At 42.6% G+C, this 22,608-nt stretch overlaps 1 protein-coding gene across 3 annotated transcripts in view; it reads right to left on the reverse strand.

Moving 5' to 3' along the window:
* Window positions 1-22,608, reverse strand: part of ANK3 (ankyrin 3) — a 755,326-nt gene that overhangs the window by 366,852 nt on the left and 365,866 nt on the right. Inside the window, exon 1 of one of the 3 annotated variants that reach the window (XM_066348430.1) lies at window positions 21,936-22,006. The exons of the other annotated variants lie outside the window; for them this stretch is intronic. Within the exon in view, the coding sequence (XP_066204527.1) occupies window positions 21,936-21,998 (63 nt within the window). The 5' untranslated portion in view covers window positions 21,999-22,006. Of the gene's footprint in view, window positions 1-21,935; window positions 22,007-22,608 lie in introns of those variants that run through there. 3 annotated transcript variants of the gene reach the window in all.

Consider the following 22,608-nt stretch of genomic DNA (forward strand, 5'->3'; position numbering starts at 1 on the left):
GAGAAGAGGGAGGGAGGAGAAGAGGGAGGGAGGAGAAGCAGATGGGCACTTCTCCTGTGTGCCCTGACTGGGAATCAAATCCAGGACATCCACAAGCTAGGCCGATGCTCTATCACTGAGCCAACCAGCCAGGGCCCTGTGGAGAGCCTTTTTAAAAGTAATTTTTATTTATTTTTCCTATAGCACAGATTAAAAAAAGGAAAAGAAAAACCATGTGGCCATTACCTCACACCTGTTAGAATGCTTATTACCAAAAAGATAAGAATACCAAGTGTTGGCAAGAATGTGTTAGAAGGGAACCCTCCTGCACTGGTAGGGTGGGACTGAAAATCAGTGCAGCCACCCTGGAAACAGTATGAAGGTTCCTCGGAAATTAAAACAGAACTACCAAATGACCCTGCAGTTCCACTCAGGCATACAGCTGAAGGCAACAAAATTAGTGCCTCAGAAAGATATCTACAACCAGGCCCTGGCTGGTTGGCTCAGCGGTAGAGCGTTGGCCTAGCGTGCAGGAGTCCCGGGTTTGATTCCGGGTTTGATTCCCAGCCAGGGCACACAGGAGAGGCACCCATCTGCTTCTCCACCCCTCCCCCTCTCCTTCCTCTCTGTCTCTCTCTTCCCCTCCTGCAGCGAGGCTCCATTGGAGCAAAGATGGCCCGGGTGCTGGGGATGGCTCTGTGGCCTCTGCCTCAGGTGCTAGAATGGCTCTGGACGCAACAGAGTGAGACCCCAGAGGGGCAAAGCATCGCCCCCTGGTGGGCATGCCGGGTGGATCCCGGTTGGGCGCATGCGGGAGTCTGACTGCCTCCCCGTTTCCAGCTTCGAAAAATGAAAAAAAAAAAAAAAAAAGATATCTACAATCCCTTATTGACTCAAGCCATGGAAACAATCTAAGTACCCGTTAACAGATAAATGGATGAGGAAAATGTGGTATATACATACAATGGAATGTTAGTAAACCATAAAAAAAGGGACTTCTGCCATATATAACAACATGGATGAATCTTGAAGGCATTATGCTAAGTGAATTAAGTTTAAAAAAAAAAAGGCAAATACTGTAAGACATCGCTTATATGTAGGATCTAAAACTACCAAGTTCATAGAAACAGAAAACAGAAGTGGTGGTTGCCAGAGGTGTGAGGAGGTGGGGTAACGGCTGAGTGAACGGGTAAAGGTGATCTATGATAATGTACCTGATAACATGCCTTTGGAAAATATGGGTCATCTTTTCCTATCAGGCTAGACATCCCACCAGAGCAGGAACCAACAGACCCCTTCACTGTTACTATGATATTATGTGAACCACTATTAACTATCTTATTCCTGCCTGTGTAAAAGAAGTTTCAGCATGTACATTTTTACTTTTTATTTAATCCCAGAGATTTCCCCACTTTGCTTTCTCCGCCTCCCTAATCTATCACCAATCAATTTCATGTTACCCCCTTTGATTCTAATGTATATAGTAAGTGGTGAAACCACCATTTTCTGGAGCACTTTCTCGGTCTATTGAAACTTTGCTTCTCAGCAATTGCCAACAGTTTGGCTCAAATAAACTCATAGAAGCTTCTTACAGATTTGGAAGTTGTTTTACATTGACATATGTCAACTGAGAAAAAATCAAATTGCCACCATTCACATTTTTGTAAAAGCCGTTAACATTTTGGTTGTATATTTCTCCAAGATTTTCTTTATGCATACATGTATTTGTGTGGAACTCTTTTACCAAAAATATAATCATATTGGTAGCTTCACAATCTGCTTTTAAATATGTATTATATGTTAACTACATATAAGGAACATTCACACAGGTCACTAAATACTGTTTTATAACTTTTAAATGATTGCATACACTTTCATGTAATGAATATATCATGCACTTTTAAACTAATCTCTTCTCTTACATTTAGATTACCTACAATATTTCCATAAGGGAAAAAATACTATATAATTCCTCTTACCACCATATGAGTTTATACAACCATAATTCAAAATAAATTTCTAGAGGTAGATTTCCAAAAGACGAAACCAAGCTTACTTAATGATTAGACTTAAATATATACCAAGGATTGATAAAACTAGACTGCATTTTTATTATCCCATTCCCAATTCTACTCATATTTTCTATAACTCTACTTATATTTCCTCCAAATTGCTTTGTTGACAGACAGGACAAGAAGCCTAGAGAAATATATTATCTATGCTAAGTTAAATTACTTACCTTTCATTTTACCTACAATTTATCCACAACTGAAAATTGCTTAAGAAGTAAGCTGTTTTTAAGACCAATGGCAATAGATGCGTGATAGTTACATTGCCACATTTTCAATTCTTAAAGTATTACAAACTAAAAAAACAAAAAGCTTGACTCTTTATCAGTTTGAGGTTGTGTAGATACAAAACAAAAACGTAAACAATCCAAAGTTTTCTAAGTATCAGTGCGAGAAATGGTGTTGTTTTGATGAGACACCAAAAAGACTTCATGTTTTCTAAAATCCAGGTAGAAGAATGAAGATTAGTGTATCACAATATTGGTAAGACCAGAATTAGACAAAATTATCAAACTCATAACAATCAGTCTAAAATAGCATGTCTTAATATGTGGTAGATTTTAAAAATGCTGCTAATTCTCCCCTGACCCACATCCACACTCATTTGGAACTGGTGCTGGAGCTTATTTTTCCACAATGTAAATGTGGGTTGTGCTTATGACACACTTTGGTCCAAAGAATGGGGAAAATAATAATTCTATGCCAGTCGTAAGTCTAGACCACAATAGGTTTTTCAAACTTTCATTCTTGGCCCTGGCCGGTTGGCTCAGTGGTAGAGCGTCGGCCTGGCGTGCAGAAGTCCCGGGTTCGATTCCCAGCCAAGGCACACAGGAGAAGCGCCCATCTGCTTCTCCACCCCTCCCCCTCTCCTTCCTCTCTGTCTCTCTCTTCCCCTCCCGCAGCCGAGGCTCCATTGGAGCAAAGATGGCCCGGGTGCTGGGGATGGCTCCTTGGCCTCTGCCCCAGGCGCTAGAGTGGCTCTGGTCGCAACAGAGCGACGCCCCGGAGGGGCAGAACATCGCCCCCTGTTGGGCAGAGCGTCGCCCCCTGGTGGGCGTGCCGGGTGGATCCCGGTCGGGCGCATGCGGGAGTCTGTCTGACTGTCTCTCCCCGTTTCTAGCTTCAGAAAAATACAAAAACAAAACAAAAAAAACTTTCATTCTTTGTAGGAACACTGTGAGCCACCATGTGAACAAGCCTGGGTTGGCTTGATAAAGGAGACATGGGCCCCATTATCCCCATTGCTCCAGCCACAACCAGCCGCAGCCTCAGAGGCAGAGCCACCTAGCAGACTGGCAGCTGACCAGACCCCTGTGTGTACTTGCCTGGACCCTATGAATGGCCTAGCTGCTCTCAGCCCAAATGGCCTACCCACAGCTAAATAAATGGTTATTACTTTAAGTCACTAAGTTTGTGGTGGTTTGTTACACAGTACAAATAACAATTGATACAAAGAAGATAACAAACATGATAGATACTAGGAATAAAAGATTGACTATCACTACAAAGTCTACAGATTTAAAAAAGTAAATATTATAAATGACTTTATGCCAATAAACAGAAAATTTAGATGAAACTGACAAATTCCTGCAAAAATGGAATTTACCAAAACTGACAAAAGATAAAAACGTTTTAAGAGCCTATATTTTATCTTTGCTTTTATTGAAATCATAAAACCATTCACCAGGGATACTTCACACCAGTTGGTTTCACTGGTGAGTTCTATCTAACATTTAGGGAAGAAAATATTACACTAACTCAGTGGTCGGCAAACTGTGGCTTGTGAGCCACATGCGGCTCTTTGGCCCCTTGAGTGTGGTTCTTCCACAAAATACCACGTGCGGGCGCTACCTCGATAAGGAAGGTACTTACCTATATAGTTTAAGTTTAAAAAATTTGGCTCTCAAAAGAAATTTCAATCATTGTACTGTTGATATTTGGCTCTGTTGACTAATGAGTTTGCCGACCACTGCCTTAGAAAATAGAGGAGTAGGGACATTTTTAACTCATTTTTATGAGAACAACATAACTTTTTTTTTTTTTTTTTCCCTGAAGCTGGAAACGGGGAGAGACAGTCAGACAGACTCCCACATGCGCCCGACCGGGATCCACCCGGCACGCCCACCAGGGGCGACGCTCTGCCCACCAGGGGGCGATGCTCTGCCCCTCCGGGGCGTCGCTCTGCCGTGACCAGAGCCACTCTAGCGCCTGGGGCAGAGGCCAAGGAGCCATCCCCAGCGCCCGGGCCATCTTTGCTCCAATGGAGCCTCGGCTGCGGGAGGGGAAGAGAGAGACAGAGAGGAAGGAGAGGGGGGGTGGAGAAGCAAATGGGCGCTTCTCCTATGTGCCCTGGCCGGGAATCGAACCCAGGTCCCCCGCACGCCAGGCCGACGCTCTACCGCTGAGCCAACCGAGAACAACATAACTTTAACATCCAAAGCCAACTATCAAAAACAACACAAAATGTAGAATGATCTCTGTCATCAAGATATGCACAAATGCTTTGGAAAACATAGCACAATCCAAGTTAGCAATAGAATGAGAATTATCCCAAGAAGGCAAACTTGGTTTAACATTAAAAAACCAACAGGCCCTGGCCGGTTGGCTCAGCGGTAGAGCGTCGGCCTAGCGTGCGGAGGACCCGGGTTCGATTCCCGGCCAGGGCACACAGGAGAAGCGCCCTATTGCTTCTCCACCCCTCCGCCGCGCTTTCCTCTCTGTCTCTCTCTTCCCCTCCCGCAGCCAAGGCTCCATTGGAGCAAAGATGGCCCGGGCGCTGGGGATGGCTCCTTGGCCTCTGCCTCAGGCGCTAGAGTAGCTCTGGTCGCAATATGGCGACGCCCAGGATGGGCAGAGCATCGCCCCCTGGTGGGCAGAGCATCGCCCCTGGTGGGCGTGCCGGGTGGATCCCAGTCGGGCGCATGCGGGAGTCTGTCTGACTGTCTCTCCCCGTTTCCAGCTTCAGAAATGAAAAAAAAAAAAAAAAACCAACAAACAAAGAAAAAACAATGGCAACAATGTATCACAATAAACAAAAAATTACATATGGTTGTTTCAACAGATACATACATTCAACTGACAAAATTCAACTCACTTATGATATTAAAAGAAACTCACCAAATTTGACAAAATTCAACCCAGTTATGGTAATAAAAAGAAAAAAAAAAAAAACTTTACCGAATTAGGAATAGAAGGAATTTCCTCAATCTCATTTTAAAATGTCTATGAAAGATCTAAAAAAGGTATTATTATACATATTGGTAAAATATTAAATGCTTTCCTACTAAGAGGAAGAACAAGGTAAGTTGTCCATTCTTACCATTTTTGTTCAGCCTCATATAGGAGATTTTAGTCAGTGTAATAAGACAAAAAAAGAAAAAGTCACAAACATTGGAAGGAAGAATGAAATTGAATATTTTACAGATGACATGACTGTTTACATAGAAAATTCTAAGGAATTAACAAAACTCTTAGTGAACTCAGCTTGGTTTCAGAAAACAAGATCAACATGCAAAAATTAACTATTTTATATGCTGGCTGTAAATAGTTGAAAAATAATATTTAAAAATATCACTTTTAAAAGTAGCAAAAGCCATAAGGTATTTAGGAATAAATTTAATGGAAGACATGCAAGACTGTCACATTGTAAACTACAAATCATTGCTGAGAGAAACTAACAGAGATCTAAATAAACGTAGAGATAGACCATATTCATGGATTAGAAATCCCAATATTGTTGAAACATCAATTTTACTCAGGTCTATAGATTCAGTAAAACTTCAATCATAACTCCACTAATTTTTTTTTTTTAAATAGACAAGTTTATTCTAAAATTTGTATGAGAAGGCCCTGGCCAGTTGGCTCAGTGGTAGAGCGTCGGCCTGGCGTGCGGGGGACCCGGGTTCGATTCCCGGCCAGGGCACATAGGAGAAGCGCCCATTTGCTTCTCTACCCCCCCCCCTCCTTCCTCTCTGTCTCTCTCTTCCCCTCCCACAGCCAAGGCTCCATTGGAGCAAAGATGGCTCGGGCGCTGGGGATGGCTCCTTGGCCTCTGCCCCAGGCGCTAGAGTGGCTCTGGTCGCGGCAGAGCGACGCCCCAGAGGGGCAGAGCATCGCTCCCTGGTGGGCAGAGCGTTGCCCCTGGTGGGCGTGCCGGGTGGATCCTGGTCGGGCACATGCGGGAGTCTGTCTGACTGTCTCTCCCCGTTTCCAGCTTCAGAAAAATACAAAAAAAAAAAATTTGTATGAGAATGTAAATATACTAGAATATCCAAAGAAATCTTGAAAAGTTAAAAACAAAGTTGAAAGGCATAATACCTGAAGTTAAGATTTACTATAAAATCACAAAATTAAAAGTATGGTACTAGTGTTAAGATAGACAAATACATCAATGGAATAGAAATATACCTATACTTACACCTTTGATTTATTTCAAATAGAGGAACAAAGAAATTCAATAAGGAAACAAGACTTATGAACAATTTGTGCAGAAGTGCATACACATATGGCTAATAAGGAATTTTTACCCCCTTTACACTATACACTAAAAGTAATTCAACTTTAACAGACACTTACAAATGGATAGCACATAAAATGTTGCCATGTTACTAGCCATCAGGGAAATACAAATTAAATCCATTACGAGATACCACTATCATCTACCAGAAAGGGTCAAGTTCAAGACTGACACCACCAAACATGGCAAGAATGTGAAATAAAACAGGAATCTGTTATTAGAGTTGAGAAGTTGTACAAATACTTTGAAAAAACAAGTTTGGCTGTTTCTTATAAAACTGCATACTCTATGACCCAACACCTCCACTCCCAGATGTTTACACAAGGAATTAAAAAAGTGTATGTCAACAAAGACTGGTACAAGAATGTTCGTGGCATATTTATCCATAATAACTAAAACCTGGAGACGGTTTAGGTGTCCATCAACACTTGAATAGATATACAAACTGTGGTGCAGTCAGACAAATAATATTACTCAGCAACAAAAGGCAACAATGTGCACAGCACATTGAATTCAAACGTAATGCCAAGTAAAGAAGATCAGAACAGTGGTTGCCCCTGGGAATAGGGAAACGTGGAAACCGATTGAGAAGGGGCATGAGGAATTTTATAGGGTAATAGTCATGTTTTATATCTCAACAGAGTCACTTGTAAAAAGTCATCAAATGATACATTTAAGTTCAGTGCATTCCACTATACATTTTACCTTAAAAAAGTAAATACATACTGATCTCCAGTTAAATTATACTGATGTCTACACCTTACTATGAAATGCATAAAAAAAATAAGATGGATTGATGGGTGGATAGAGATAGATAGATATACAGATAATAAAACAGATACAGCCAAATGTTGATTATAAACTCTAGGTGTTGGCTATATGGGTGTTCATTGTATAATTCTTATAATATTTCTGTATATTTGAAAATTCTCTTAGTAATATGCTGGGAGAAAAACTAACTGATAAGACATGGTAGATCACTTTTGTTTCCATACAATTATCATATGTAAGAGATCACCTCCTCACAACAACCCTGTAAAATAGGCAGCACCATTAACTGTTTTAGAGCTGAAGAAATCATCTCATCAAGAACCTTGCCCAAAGTGTCTGGGTAGTAAATAGTAAGCTAGTAGTTGAGGAGACATCACACTTTTTCATAAAGTGCCTGACAATAAATATCTTCAAACCATATAGTCCCTGCCATAACCACTGTCCCCTGCTTTGGTAGCATGAAAGCAGCCATAGACAGTTTGTAAATACGTACATGAACAGGGCTGAATTCAACACAAGTTACAGAAACAGTCAGGGGCCAGGTTTGTCCCTGGAGTTCCAGTCTACTAATCCCTAGGTGATAAACTTAGTTTTTCTTATTATAGATGTTACAAATAAAAGAAAAGAAATGATTGTAATCATGCTTTCTTTATGTACCACACAGGTTTTTTATGACAATTAAATTAGATAACTCCTAGAAAGTAAATAGGACAGTGCCTGCTTTATCGCAGATGTTCAATAAATGTTGAATTAAAAATTTTTTTTTCATCTATTTCATTCCATTTAAATTTTTTTTCATTCCTTTGCTTTTTCTTATTTGCTGTTTTTGCCAGGAAACCTCATGGCCTGGATGAATTATAACAACTGTTTTGTGGCTCAACCAAATTAATTAACCTTAGTTTCCTTTTGTTTAATAAATCTATAACAGCTGCACTGTAAATGGAAATGCTTGATTTTGCCTGCATTTTCTAGGCTAACCTTCAGATAAAAGTTCACTGACAACCCTCCAGCTTTTTTTTTTTTTTTTTTTTTTTTTTGTATTTTTCTGAAGCTGGAAACGGGGAGGCAGTCAGACAGACTCCCGCATGCGCCTGACCAGGATCCACCTGGCACGCCCACCAGGGGGCGATGCTCTGCCCCTCTGGGGTGTCGCTCTATGGCGACCAGAGCCACTCTAGCGCCTGGGGCAGAGGCCAAGGAGCCATCCCCAGCGCCCGGGCCATCTTTGCTCCAATGGAGCCTTGGCTGCGGGAGGGGAAGAGAGAGACAGAGAGGAAGGAGAGGGGGAGGGGTGGAGAAGCAGATGAGCGCTTCTACTCTGTGCCTTGGCTGGGAATTGAACCCGGGACTTCTGCACACCAGGCCGACACTCTACCACTGAGCCAACCGGCCATGACACCCTCCAGCTTTTCTTCTCTGCTACATCAATCACATGGAGGTCCCAGTTATCGTATTTCCCCATGTATAAGACGCACCCCCCCCCCCCCGAAAAATCTGGGGTCTAAAAACTGGGTGCATCGTATACAGTGGTTGTAGATTTTTCACTTGCATTTCCAGTCTTTTAGTGCTTTTTCTGCGTTCATTGTTGAAGACAGTGATTTGTCATCAGACACAGATGAGAACAAGCTAATGGATGGGAGTTTTGACAATGATGATGAGTAGTATGAATTTTATGGTGAATAAAACTTTAGTTCAATAACTTTATGTAATACTTTTTTTTTAATTTTGGGGCCCCAAAATTAAGGTGCATCTTATATATGGGGAAATACGGTACGCTCACATGATTCTAACTCTGCTTTTGGGTTTCATTCTCAGGCTATTTCCCTACCCTACACTATTTCACTCACTGTTGGTGCCCAGCTGTGTCCCTATCCTAAGTCCCACCCAAAATTGAGCTTTTTCTTAAATGTGCAGAGCCTCCATATTTGGCCTCTCTTCAAACACTATAAAGCAACTGAGGCAGTAAAACGCTAGTGATAATTCTCATTGGTTCCTTCCTACAGAATTGTGAAGATGTAAATTATCCAACCATCAATTTATTAATAAATCAATGGGCTAAGTTGCAAGCAAATAGTCAACAATTAGGTTATAAGGAAAGAGAGTTATTTTACCTTCTTTAATAGTTTACAAGGTGTTACCATAATAACAATAACAGATCCATTAAATGGGCATTTATTATATGTCAGGCACTTTTTTTTTTAGTTAACTTTATTATTATTTTAGATTTTATTTATTCATTATAGAGAGAGGAGACAGAGAGATAGAGAGAGACAGAAAGAGAAAAGGGGGGAGGAGCAGAAAGCATCAATTCCCAAATGTGTCTTGACTAGGCAAGCCCGGGGTTTCAAACCGGCAAACTCAGGGTTCCAGGTCGACGCTTTTACGCACTGCGCATCACAGGTCTGGCTGTGCCAGGCACTTTTTAAAACCACTTCATTCTTTCATTCTCACATTCATCAATATGTATAAAATACCTATTATGTGTCAGGTTCTATATAAATTATCTACTGAATCTGTACCAAAATCCTGTAAAGTCGGTATTAAAATTCCTGTTTTACGACTTGTATAAAATGAGACTAAAGAATAATTATATTACTTTCCCAATTTCCCATGGCTGTGGATTGGCAGAGCCACTATCTAGCACACATCTAGCATTCAGGAGACTTTTAATAAATATTGTGAATATATATTTGATGTCACTTGTTTAATGTGTTTCTTTTTTTTTTTTTTTTATTTTTCTGAAGCTGGAAACGGGGAGAGACAGTCAGACAGACTCCCGCATGCGCCCGACCGGGATCCACCCAGCACGCCCACCAGGGTGACGCTCTGCCCACCAGGGGGCGATGCTCTGCCCCTCCGGGGCATCGCTCTGTTGCGACCAGAGCCACTCTAGTGCCTGGGGCAGAGGCCAAGGAGCCATCCCCAGCGCCCGGGCCATCTTTGCTCCAATGGAGCCTTGGCTGCGGGAGGGGAAGAGAGAGACAGAGAGGAAGGAGGGGAGGGGGTGGAGAAGCAAATGGGTGCTTCTCCTATGTGCCCTGGCCGGGAATCAAACCCGGGTCCCCCGCATGCCAGGCCGACACTCTACCGCAGAGACAACCGGCCAGGGCCAAATAATGTGTTTCTGTATTTGCTTTTCCTCCCTTTTCCAGTATGCTTGTCCTGTCTGGGTCAGAACTGAACCAGGAGGCTCACTCGCTGTACCCGTCCCCCAGTGTGTAATACCTCCCACACTGCTCCATGGTAGCAGAGGATCAATAACTTTTTCTGGTTCTTACCCTCCGCGCCCACCCCGTCTAGTCAGGCCACTCATTTTCCAGCACACCTACACCATGTTCCCTCATTTTATTCCTAGCTTCTCTAGAATTAATCTGTGGAAGGCAACGGAGTCAAGGACTCCATCTCCCACGAAGCATTCTTTCCACTTTGAACTTTGCCATTATACTTGAACAATCATGAGTTCTGTCACTTTAACAAGAAAGATGACTTTAGTGGAGTGACTCAAAAGGAAAGAAAAGCACCAAGCTATAATCTCCTCCAGAGAATAACGTGCAATCTGAAGAGATACTTAGTTCCTCCCAGTGCACTTGTGTAATGTGCATCAGTCATTGAGGCCTGATGTTGGGGCACCTCTCCTACAGCTGGGGTTTCCTCTCTTTCCCCCACCCCACCCCCAGCAGACTTCTACACTGACTCAGCTCCTCCCAGTCAAGTCTCCACCTTCTCAGATGTGCTTCTGAGATCAGCATGACACTGGGTGCATTAACTAACATTAGGAAGGAGTTCAGAAAACAAACAGGAGAGGGGTGATGCTATTATTATGTGGCTCCTGCCTGACACTGTTGTCCTCATTAAGCAGGCAGTGATGTCGATACATCCAGGAAAAAAGGCAAAGTAAAATCCTTAATGCGAGTTGCCAGCTGGCTTCAAATTCCTTTTCCCTGAAATCATAGGCACAGCTACCACTGCAGTAAGGGTTGCAGATGATTTCTCCCTTCTTTAGTTTGATTTTTTTTAAGTCTCCCTTCACTACTGTAGATGGCTACTGTAGATTTGCATTGCTTAAAAATTTGGTTCATGAAACTTCCCAAATACAAACTTTCCAAGTTCTAGAAAGACCAAGAGAAAAGACAGTATTATTTTAACGTTTCTCATCAGTTGCTATCGGCCGCTCCTTTCTGAAATGCACTTACTGCAAACACCCTTCATGTATCACATGGTAGAGAGTATCAGTCTTGTATGCTAGTGGTTTAAAAAATGAAGTTCTTTTCTAATCAATAAAAGATGACTATAGGAAGGCTTTGACTTTCTATTGGTTGTTTTTTATTATTATTATTATTATTTTTAAGAAACTGAAGCTTAGGAAGTTAGCTTTTGTGTAAAAAAATAAATAAAAAGATAAGAAAAGAAAAAAAAGTTTGGCTCCATCTCTGTCTCCTTTGCAGACCCAGCCTGCTTTCCTGTTGAACATCAAAGTCCTTCAAGTCTCCAGCCTGGGCCTTCTCTTCTCCCACCACGCACACAGCTTTAATTACTGTCTGCATTAGGCTACTCACAGCCCACATCCCTCCTCTGAACTCCTGACCCCAAATTTCAACCATCTGTGGTATCTCCCTTGGATGTGTCGAAGTCAACAGGTTGGACACATGACACACCCCAACAAGGCACTACTGTTCCTTAGCTGAGTGAATGACCCTGTCATCCATTAGAAGCTTCTGCTGCCTCCCTGTCAACATGGGCCTCATGTTCTGATCCTGCTTCCCTTCCGGCTCACCTTGCACAGGTTCTTCTCGCTCCACGTGTTCCAGGCACTCTGCTGTCTGTCGGTCCCTGTTACCCCTCCCTGTCCCACTCGTCACTCAGAGGATGCCTCCTCACCCTTGGTGCCAGCTATTCCCATCCTTGACTTGCTGACAAAGCATTCTCCGTCCACTGTAGGTTAGACAGTATCACACACTTCTCTTCAAAGCACGAGGCACAGTTTCAACTTCCCATTTGTGTGTGTGTGTGTGATTATTTGACTGCCGTCTGACTTCCATTCACCAGGATGGAAGCCCCACGGGGGAAGGGACCACGTCGGCCTTTGTTCACAATTGTATTGCATCGAGCTTAGAGCGCTTGACACTTGATAGGAAGTCCTCATTAAATATTTGCTGGAAGGAAGACAGAGTGAGGAAGGGGGAAAAAACCCAAGAATATATGTGCTTATTGGATTTTGGTTGATATAGCAGAGACTGGCAAGTTATTTTCCATACAGTTTCCGTTTTCGTGCTGGGCTCATGCCTTCTCTACCTTCCCCAGCCTCCTTGCAGCTGGGGGAAGCCAATGGCACTGAGAATGGAAGAGGATGCAGAATGATGTGATATATGGCACCTCAGGCCTGGATTTAAAAAACTTCCCACACAATCTTTGTCACTCACTCCCACGTTCTCTGCTAATGGCTGTTGACCAGCTACTAAGGGTACAATGAGAGACTCCAGGACCTGGTGGATATAAAGCCCCAAACTGATGCTCTGGTTTCTCTTCAGATCGTATAAATCTTTTGCCTTTTAAAGCCCCAAACTGAAAGCGACCAAGACACCAAATGAGGGCACAGCCCCTCCTCCAAGCTATTATTGTACATTGGATCATCAAGTGGACCAGAAAAAAAACCTTGACTGGGTCATATTTAAGGATTGTTATAGCAGTTGGGCTATATGAAGTTACAGAATTGGGAGAAGATAAGATAGAGCAGTTATTACCCTTTGTCTATAAATTTTGTTGCACAGATTTTTTTCCCTCACTTAGACAACAGAAACAAAATTTATACTAGCCATGTTTAGAGTTCAGAAGGTATATATGTTTCAATCTGAAACATGTGACTGGTTAGCAATAACTGTACTTTCTGGTTAGGGCAACCTTAATAGAGAAATGTTAAGCTTCTCTATGCCAGATAAAGCTGTTGTATTATTAAGAAGTAATACAGAGTTGGCCCAAAGTAGGCTTATAGTTGTTTGTATGGAAAACAATACAATAATTAATAAATAATGATATAGGAATAAACTGTGTATTCCATGTACTCAAAACTGTAAGTCTACTTTGGCCCCCCACCCTGTGCATTCTGTTTTCTTGCTGGTTCTTTTTTGTGTGTATAAAATAAGAAGAACAATAATAACCCCAAAATGAGTGGTTCTAGTAGAGCAGTCTCGGGACTGGTGGAGAGGTGGTCTGTGTGTAACACCCAGGTGAGCAGGCACGGAAATCCAGGGAAGAGAGCCAGACCGCAGTTGAGGGTGGGGCACCTGTGTGCCAACTGAAGCAACCTCAGTAAGTTGAAACACAAATGAATTAAGAAGAGGATCTTGCTAAAAGAATAGATTGTGAAAGTTCTCATCGCAAGAAAATATATATTATAGCTATATGAGGTGATGAATGTTAAGTAAACACGGCAATCATTTTACAATATACATTTACATACATCAAAACACGATGTTGTACACCTTAACCCAATACAAAGTCTCATGTTAATTATATCACAATCAAACTGTGTGTTTGTGGGGCAGGGGGTGCCAGCTGAGGAAAACACCACTGAATCTTGGAGATAAGCCCAAACTCTTGACTCAGGCTGCCTGGTTTGATTCCCAGAGATGCCACGTACTAGAATAATGACCCAGACAAGTGACTTAACTTCTCTGTGCCTCGGTTTCCACAATTCTAAAACACTGAAATGACATTATAGAAAAAACTACTCATACTGCTTTATGGAGATAAAATGAGTTAATATTTGTAAAACACATATCAGTAAGTGCTATACTGTGTGTAATTAAAGACAATGAAGACAGGGAGCCAGAGTAATTAATTTCAGCTGTGTACTGTTTACTACCAATGGATCCTACAAAAATTTTTTTTATTTTAAATGACAGGAGGGGGCATAGAGAGACAGACTCTACATGTGCCCCAACCGAGATCCACCTGGAACCCCTATTTGGGACCATGCTCACAACTGAGCTATTTTTAGCACCTGGGGTGGAAGCTCCATGGAGCCATCTTCAGCGCCCGGGGTCAATGCACTTGAATCAATTGAGCCACAACTGCAGGAGGTGAAGAGAGAGAGAGAAGGGGGAGGTGAGAAGCAGATGGTGACCTCTACTGTGTGCCTGAATCACACTAGGAGGTGATTCACACTAGGAATCACACTAGGAATCAAACACTGGATGTCCACATACCAGATCAACATTCTACCACTGAGCCAACCAGTCAGGGCCTACAATTTTCATGGATAAACTACTTTTGAATCTATAAAAGGCTTCTGAACATGAAGAGCCAAGAGTAAAAGAGTCCTAACTATGACACTGGTGAGAAGGTATGTGAGAAAGGTCATTTCTCATTGGCTGTTAGTTAGGAAGCATTTGTAGAGATGCTCATAGCCTCTAGGTAGATAAACTATACAAATGTTAAAAATTATACTGTCAATTACTACCCAGTTAAAGGGAAGGTTGAACCATAACAGCTCCCTGGGAGCCGTTACTGTCTGTCATTTTTACGACAATAAAAATAATTTGTATTGCTAATTACTGTTTAGAGCACAGAGAATATGTGCAACAAATATTTAATTGATTGATATTATCCCTCTAAGGACAATCAAAATTTTCTTTTTAGAGTTATGACTATTTTAATGTGCCTATCTTATCTCTAAAGTCACTTGAAAGCAGATTCCATACCTCATTTATCTTTTCATTCCCACCTAGCAAATGTCTTGTATATAACAGACTCAAAAAAATTTTTTTTAAGAATTCATGAATCAATAAAAGGATGAATCATCCATGAAGTCTACTCATGAATAAATAATCTTTCTCCTCAATTTGTAGAATTGTAAAATCTGAGTTTACGAAACTCTGCTGTGAAGAACAGAATAATTATCACTTTTCTATGACACTGATCTTGAACCCTTTTGTAAAAGGGGACTGGAGCAATCCCAGCTACTTATGTCTCATTAAAGTTTTACATCCTGGAATGAAGATTTTATTCTAGCCAATTTACTAAAAGGGATGTTGAGTTCATAAAAGAAGTCTATTTTCTCTTCTGATTTTATGCTGCACAGTACATAACCGAAGAATTCATGATATGTGAAAGTCGTAGCTACCATGTGGTTTCATGTAAGTACTTGGAATACCTCCATGCCAACTGCCTCAGGTTAAGCTCTGCAGAATAAGTTTTGATAAGATGAGAGATAAAATATTTATTATACCGACAAGTTTCTCATCTAGCTCCCAGGATAGATACTAAGTAATTTCTCTTCTTTTTGGAAGCAATATAAAAAGCTGTAAGACTTGAATTCCAAAGCCCCATTGTCCGCTATCAAGTATCATATCAACATTTGGGAAAGCCAGGAGATTCTGCAAACCAAAATAAAAGCAATTTTATTTCAGAAAAAATAAAAAGGAGTTGGAAATGTTTTGAGAATAATGCAGAATGTTTAACAAGTATTTAATAAATTAAGATATAGTCAAGTGCTATATGATTCATAATAAAAATTGAGCACAGCGGTAGAGCACTGGCCTGGTGTATGGAAGTCCCAGATTCTATTCCTGACCAGGGCACACAGGAGAAGCGCCCATCTGCTTCTCCACCCTCCCCCCTCCTTCCTCTCTGTCTCTCTCTTCCCCTCCTGCAGCCAAGGCTCCACTGGAGCAAAGTTGGCCCAGGCACTGAGGATGGCTACATGACCTCTGCTTTGGGGACAAAAAAATTTTTAAGCACAAAATAAAATGTTGACATTATAACATAGGCACTAGTATTTTGTCCCAATTTATAAAACATTTGGAATTTGAAAGTTGGTTATTAATAGCCTTATAGCACAGAAACAATGGCATTTTGATTTAGCAGCATTTATGTTCACCATGTATAATATGCCTATAAGAGGTCTGTACTGCTCAATAGATTCACTCCTGTTCTCAGCAAGTCCCTTCACCCTACCCCCTGCTGGGCAGGGACACACTGAACTGTAGCCCCTTTCTTTCGTAGCTATCACATGCACTCCTCATTCTCATGTGGAGTAGACTGCAGAACATAACAAGAACACAGGCACCCACGAGCATTTCTCAGAACTGTACATGACTATTTATATGACATTGATCCTCAATGCAATTCAATAAACACAAAGCACCATTCACAAATAACTCGATGTAGGGAAAGCAGCTGTGTTAGTCTTGCTCGCTTGCACTTTGCATGATTAGTGCATGAGCACGAGGCAGAGACACGTGTGTAGCCTATGTAAAGCTACAGGTCCTTTCCCTCAGAGTGGTCTTGGTGCAACTGCTCGCCTGCCACTGCGAGGGGCCCTTGTGCTATCTGTTCACCTGCTGCTATGAGAAGCACTTTTCCTCTACCTGTGTGCTCATCTGCCGTTGGGAGACTAAATAAACGGGAATGACCCTACACTCTCCGGCTCTACAGTTCCTGTACCACTTGCCCAAATCTAATATGAACCTGCCGGCGTCAGCCACTGGCAATAAATACACTAGAGTAAACAACAAGATCTTCTAAGACTTAATTCCATAAAGAAAAGGTGGTACAAACAAGGAGCTGTACGATTTCTGAGGGATCTTCCTTTGGAGATCAGGAAATGGGCCTGGAGAGTGGCTAGGGTCGACCATAATATGCCTTCTCTCCCACCTGCCCTGGACTGATGAAGGAAGGCTGGTGCTGTAATGCTGGCAAAAACCGTAAGCATCAAGATTGGGTGCACCTAACAGGATGTTAAAATGAGACTTGCTTCCCACTGCCTTTTGGCTGAGGAATGAGAAATCAGTGGCAACCACCTCCACCTTTCAGAGTGAGATATTATACACCTAAGCAGCATTTGCAAAGTGAGTGTCTGAGAGCCAGCTTTATGACCTGACTTTACTCATCACCTCCAGACTCTAAGAGAGGTTAGGAAGGCTGAGGGGGAGAGTGGAAGATTGGAGAGGAATCATTGGAAGATACCAGTATACTGAGTAATCCCACCCACCCACAATGACTGGGAGAGCAGAGACAAGGGATTTCTACAGAGGTCTGCTGGAGTTCTGGGAGCAGAGTGACTCCCCATGAAAGAGTCTGTGGCTATGACGGGAGACAGCAGGCAGGGGAAAGAGCCAGTTCCACTGACTGACAGGGCTGTCCCACCTACAGCAAGGCCAGAGTGCCTAGGTATTTCCTGTGGTCCATTGTGGGCCATTGGGTTGAAAACAGTTATTCTGGAGCAACTAAAGACCCAGCCCAAAGGCCATCTGAAAGGACCAGCAGGCCTGCAGTGTCCCAGAAGCTGGGAGAGAAAATCTGAGTGGCCAGCCTGTCACGGAAGGGTAGATATAAATGTTTCCAGAGGCAGACACGAAAAACTCCAACAAGGGCAGCTTGGATCATCTGCAGAAGAGAAGAACCTCTGAACTCCTCCAAAACAACCAGAAGGAACCACTGCCAGGTTACATCAGTGGCCGTCCCTGCCTGCTCTTCCTCTTCTTCTCCCTGCTCCAGGGGTAGAGTGGCCATGAGCTAGATCAAGTAGTTGGGGGCGGGAGGGTGAGTGCACAGTGAGAAAGTCAGGACAAGACCTCCACACTCCTGGTCCCTGCCCCAAGTTCAGATGAGGCTTGAGCACAAAGAGGAAAAAAAACTTTAACTTTCAGTCAAGTGTCATGTTTGTTTGTTTTTTTTTAATTTATTTATTTATTGCAGAGACAGAGAGTGAGTCAGAGGAGGGATAGATAGGGATGGAGAGAGATGAGAAGCATCAATCACCAGTTTCCCACCGCGCATTGCAACACCTCAGTTGCCCATTGATTGCCCTCCCACATGTGCCCTGACCGCGGGCCTTCAGCAGACCAAGCAAGCCCCCGCTGGATCCAGCGCCCCTGGGTTCAAGCTGGTGGGCTTTTTGCTCAAACCAGATAAGCCTGCGCCCAAGCTGGCGACCTCAGGGTCTCGAACCTGGGTCCTCTGCATCCCAGTCCGATGCTCCATCCACTGCGCCACCGCCTGGCTAGGCAGTGTCATGTTTTAAAATTATAGTTGAATAAACCTGTTAATTTCCTAGATGAGAGTATTCTTGTGACAGAGAGTGATCACAGGCCTTTTGTTATGGGAGATTGACCAAAACAAGACACAGGCTTGCCCTAATACTCACTCAAGCAGCAAAGAGAATAGCTTCTCAGTAAGGATTTCAATAAGAAATAGAATCAATGAGCAAAAATTTTTTTTTTTTTGTATTTCTCTGAAGTTGGAAACGGGGGGGGGGGGGGGGGGGAAGGCAGTCAGACAGACTCCCGCATGCGCCCGACCAGGATCCACCCGGCACACCCACCAGGGGGCGATACTCTGCCCATCTTGGGGCATTGCTCTGCCACAATCAGAGTCATTCTAGCACCTGAGGCAGAGGCCACAGAGCCATCCTCAGTGCCCGGGCAAACGCTGCTCCAATGGAGCCTTGGCTGCAGGAGGGGAAGAGACAGAAAAGAAGGAGAGGCGACGCTCTACCACTGAGCCAACCAGCCAGGGCACAAAGTTATTTCTGATTCGTGAATCCTGCTCATTCAAACACTGGATTCAGTTTATACTATATTTTGATTTCTATTAAGATACTAATTACTATTACATGCAATTATATGGATAAATCTTGAAAACATTATGTTGAGCGAAAGAAGCCACCTGACCAGGTAATGACACAGTGGAAAGAACGTTGGCCTAGAATGCTGAGGACCCTGAGGTCACTAGCTTGGGAATGGGCTCATCCAACTTGAGCACGGGGTTGCCAGCTTGAGCACAGGATCATAGAGATGACCCCATAGTTGCTGGCTTGAGTTCAAAGGTTGCTAGCTTAAATCCCAAGGTCGCTGGCTTGAGCCCAAGGTTGCTAGCTGGAGCAAGGGGTCACTGGTTCAGGTGGAGTCCCCCCCCTCAGGTCAAGGCACATATGAGAAAGCAATCAATGAATAACTAAAGTGCCTCAATTATGAGTTGATGCTTCTCATCTCTCTCCCTTACTGTCTGTGTATCCCTGTCTGTCCCTCTCTCTCTCTCTCTCTTAAAAAAATATTAAAAAACAAGCCACACACATACATCTCTGTGACTATATTAAAATCCATTGAATTGTACATTTTATGCATTTTGTGGTATGTGAATTACACCTCAACAAAGTTGGTTTTAAAAGCCGGACATAAAAGAGAAGAAGCAATATAATTCAATTTATATGACATTCTAGAAAAAAATATCAGTATCAGTATCAGTGGTACCCTGAGTTGGGATGGTGGAGGGATTGACTGGGAAGAGGAATTTGAAAAATTTAGGTGTCATAGAAAAGTTTTATACCTGGTCTGCACAATGTAATTGCCACCTATGGTTATTTTAAGTCATTAAAATTTTAAAAATTAAAGAAATTTATTTTCTCAGATACACTATCCACATTTCTTTCTTTTTCTTTTTTTTAAGTGAGAAGAGGGAGAATAGAAAGACAGACTCCTACATGCATGCCAACTGGGATCCACCCTCTCAACCCCTGTCTGGGCCCAATGATCAAATCAACAGAGCTATCCTCAGTGCCTGGAGCTGATGCTCAAATCAATTGAGCCACTGGCTGCAAGAGAGGAAAGAGAGAGAGAAGGGGGAGAGGAAGAGGAAGAGAAGCAGATGGTTGCTTCTCATATGTGCCCTGACCGAGGATCAAACCCGGGACGTCCGCATGCTGGGCCAATGCTCTATCCACTGAGCCAACAGGCCAGGGCCACTATCCACATTTCAAATGCTCAGCAGCAACATGTGGTTACAGTGATGGACAGAAAAGAATGGGACATTTTTTTGTCCCAGAAATTTTTATTGGGCAATAATGTTCTATATCTTGAATTTACTGCTGGTTTTGTGGGTCCTCATTTGTCACAACTTACAAACTCTATACTTAAAACTGGGTATTTCAACATGTACGTAAATTGCACTATAATAAAGCTGACTTAAATAGCTTTTGAGAGAAAATGGCCTTGACAATAGACTGCTGTCTGAGGTTAAGAGACTAGCTTTGAAGGGGAGGAGATGGGGGATTGCGAGGATGTCTGAGGGAAGGGGAGGGCAGAGAGCAGGAGGATTTGCTGTAGGCCACCGGGCCACATACAGCAGACTGAAAGAGCTGCAGTGCTTGTCTAGAGGTGGGTGAGCCAGAGGAAGTCTGATTCTTACAACAGATCTCTAAGGAACCTGCACATACAGAGGACAGGGCCAAGTGGAGGAAAGATATTAGACATAACGGTTATAAAACACGTGTCAAAGAAAAATGAATCACTAGGCCAAGATTGAAGCACTTTGTGAGAGAGGAGCCTCTCTGGGGCTAGGAGAGAAAACTGAGTGCCTCAAGGGTCGGCAGGAAAGTCATAAACCTGGGCAGGGCTGGAAACCTGGTGAAAAAACACACACAGCAACCGATAAGTTTGTTCAGCTAGTTTAATAGTGCAAGTGGTTCCTAGTGACATGGGAATTCTGTATTAGCTTGGTGTTTCGTATAATAGCTTTGAACTCAGAAACACATGTCTGAACATGAATTATATGAAGGAGGCAGTAACCAAACAATGGATTCAGAAAAAGGTGTAAATGAAAAGTTGGCATGCCGCTTATGAAGTGGTCAGCAGCCTGTAGAGAGAAGGGACAGAAACCAGAAAAGTCCACGTAGGTTGTCATGGAGAGTTTGCTGGTACTATTGGAGGACAGAGCAGCAGGTGGATGATGCCATGACAAGAACCAACAGAAATTAATTAGATACTACTTCTTATTGAGAACTTCGGAGAAGGAACATTAGGAAAAAGAGGCCTTGGAGCGTTGGCCAGGCTTGTGGATGTCCTGGGTTCGATTCCCAGTCAGAGCACATAGAAGTGACCATCTGCTTCTCCACCCCTTCCCCATCTCTCTCTCTCTCTCTCTCTCCCTCTATCTCTCTTTCTCTCTCTGTTTCTCTTTCTTCCTTTCTCCCCATTGCACACTCCTGGCTTGATCGGTTCGAGCGAGTTGGCCTCAGGCACTGAGGATGGCTCCATGGCATCTGCCTCAGGTGCTAAAACAAATGGCTCTGGTTGCTGAGCAATGGAGCAACGGCCTAGATGGGCAGAGCATCGCCTGCTAGTGGGCTTGCCAGGTGGATCCTGGTCAGGGCACATGCAGGAGTCTGTCTGTCTGCCTCCCCTCCGCTCACTAAAATAAAATTAAAATTAAAATCAAAATTAAAATTAAAGAAAATGAATAGCGTATCTTTTTGTTGAATACTCAAAGAACCTTCTTACCTATCTGGTAGACGGGCACTCAGGTTTACACACTATCAAGAGAGTCACCAGTAAGTAAACTACACATTTGTTAATTACAATGGAAAGGGACTTTTAAAAATTGTGTTTACCACATACACAATTCTGTTACCTAGAGTGAAAACATCCAGTTATCCCCTGCTATTTGTGAGGCCCACATCTAACTAAAAAACAAGCATTGGTGATTTTACCTCCGGAAAATTTGTTTGGCCTGTTTCTTCTTCAATTATTACAGCTGTAGCTTGGATCCATCATTCTGAGATGAGGAGGGGACTACTGTAGGAGCCTCCAAACTGACCTTCTTACCTCCAATCCTATCCTCCTGAAATGCACACTCCAGGGCACACCAGAATGCTTGGTCTGAGGCATAAGTCCAGCTCTCCCCACTCTGACTCTTCCTAGAGCCACAACAAACAAATATCATGCTGATTCACGCTTCTTAGCTACTACTGTTTCCACGGCTTCTGCTTGGAACACCCTTTCTCTGTCTCATCACATGACTAACGTTCCCTCACCTATTAAACCTGAGCCCGCATCATTTCCAGCAGGAGCCTCCCTCCTTGAAACACCAGGCTGACTGTGCACACCCTCTCTGCTCTCATAGTTGCACTTAACAGAATATTAACATGATCTGTTCAGCTCGGCTCTAAAATCCTTGAAGAAAAGATGTGTGCTATTGATTTTGTAATGCCTAGCTCCTAAGCTGCTGATAATCTCAAATATAAACAAATCCAAAAATATAATACTGCCAAAAATTATAAATATAACAGAAATAAGGTTGCCAGATTTAGCAAATAACATACAGAATGCCCAGTTAAATTTGAGTATTAGATAAACAACAATACAATTGTTTAGAATGTCCCAAATATTACATAAGACATACTTATACTACAGAAAATCATTTTTTGTTTATTTGGTGTTCAAATTTAACTAGGTATTCTGTATTTTACCAGAAACTCGAATAGGATTTCTTAGAGAA

The sequence above is a fragment of the Saccopteryx leptura genome, chromosome 9 (genome assembly GCF_036850995.1).
Source record: "Saccopteryx leptura isolate mSacLep1 chromosome 9, mSacLep1_pri_phased_curated, whole genome shotgun sequence".
NCBI lineage: Eukaryota > Metazoa > Chordata > Mammalia > Chiroptera > Emballonuridae > Saccopteryx > Saccopteryx leptura.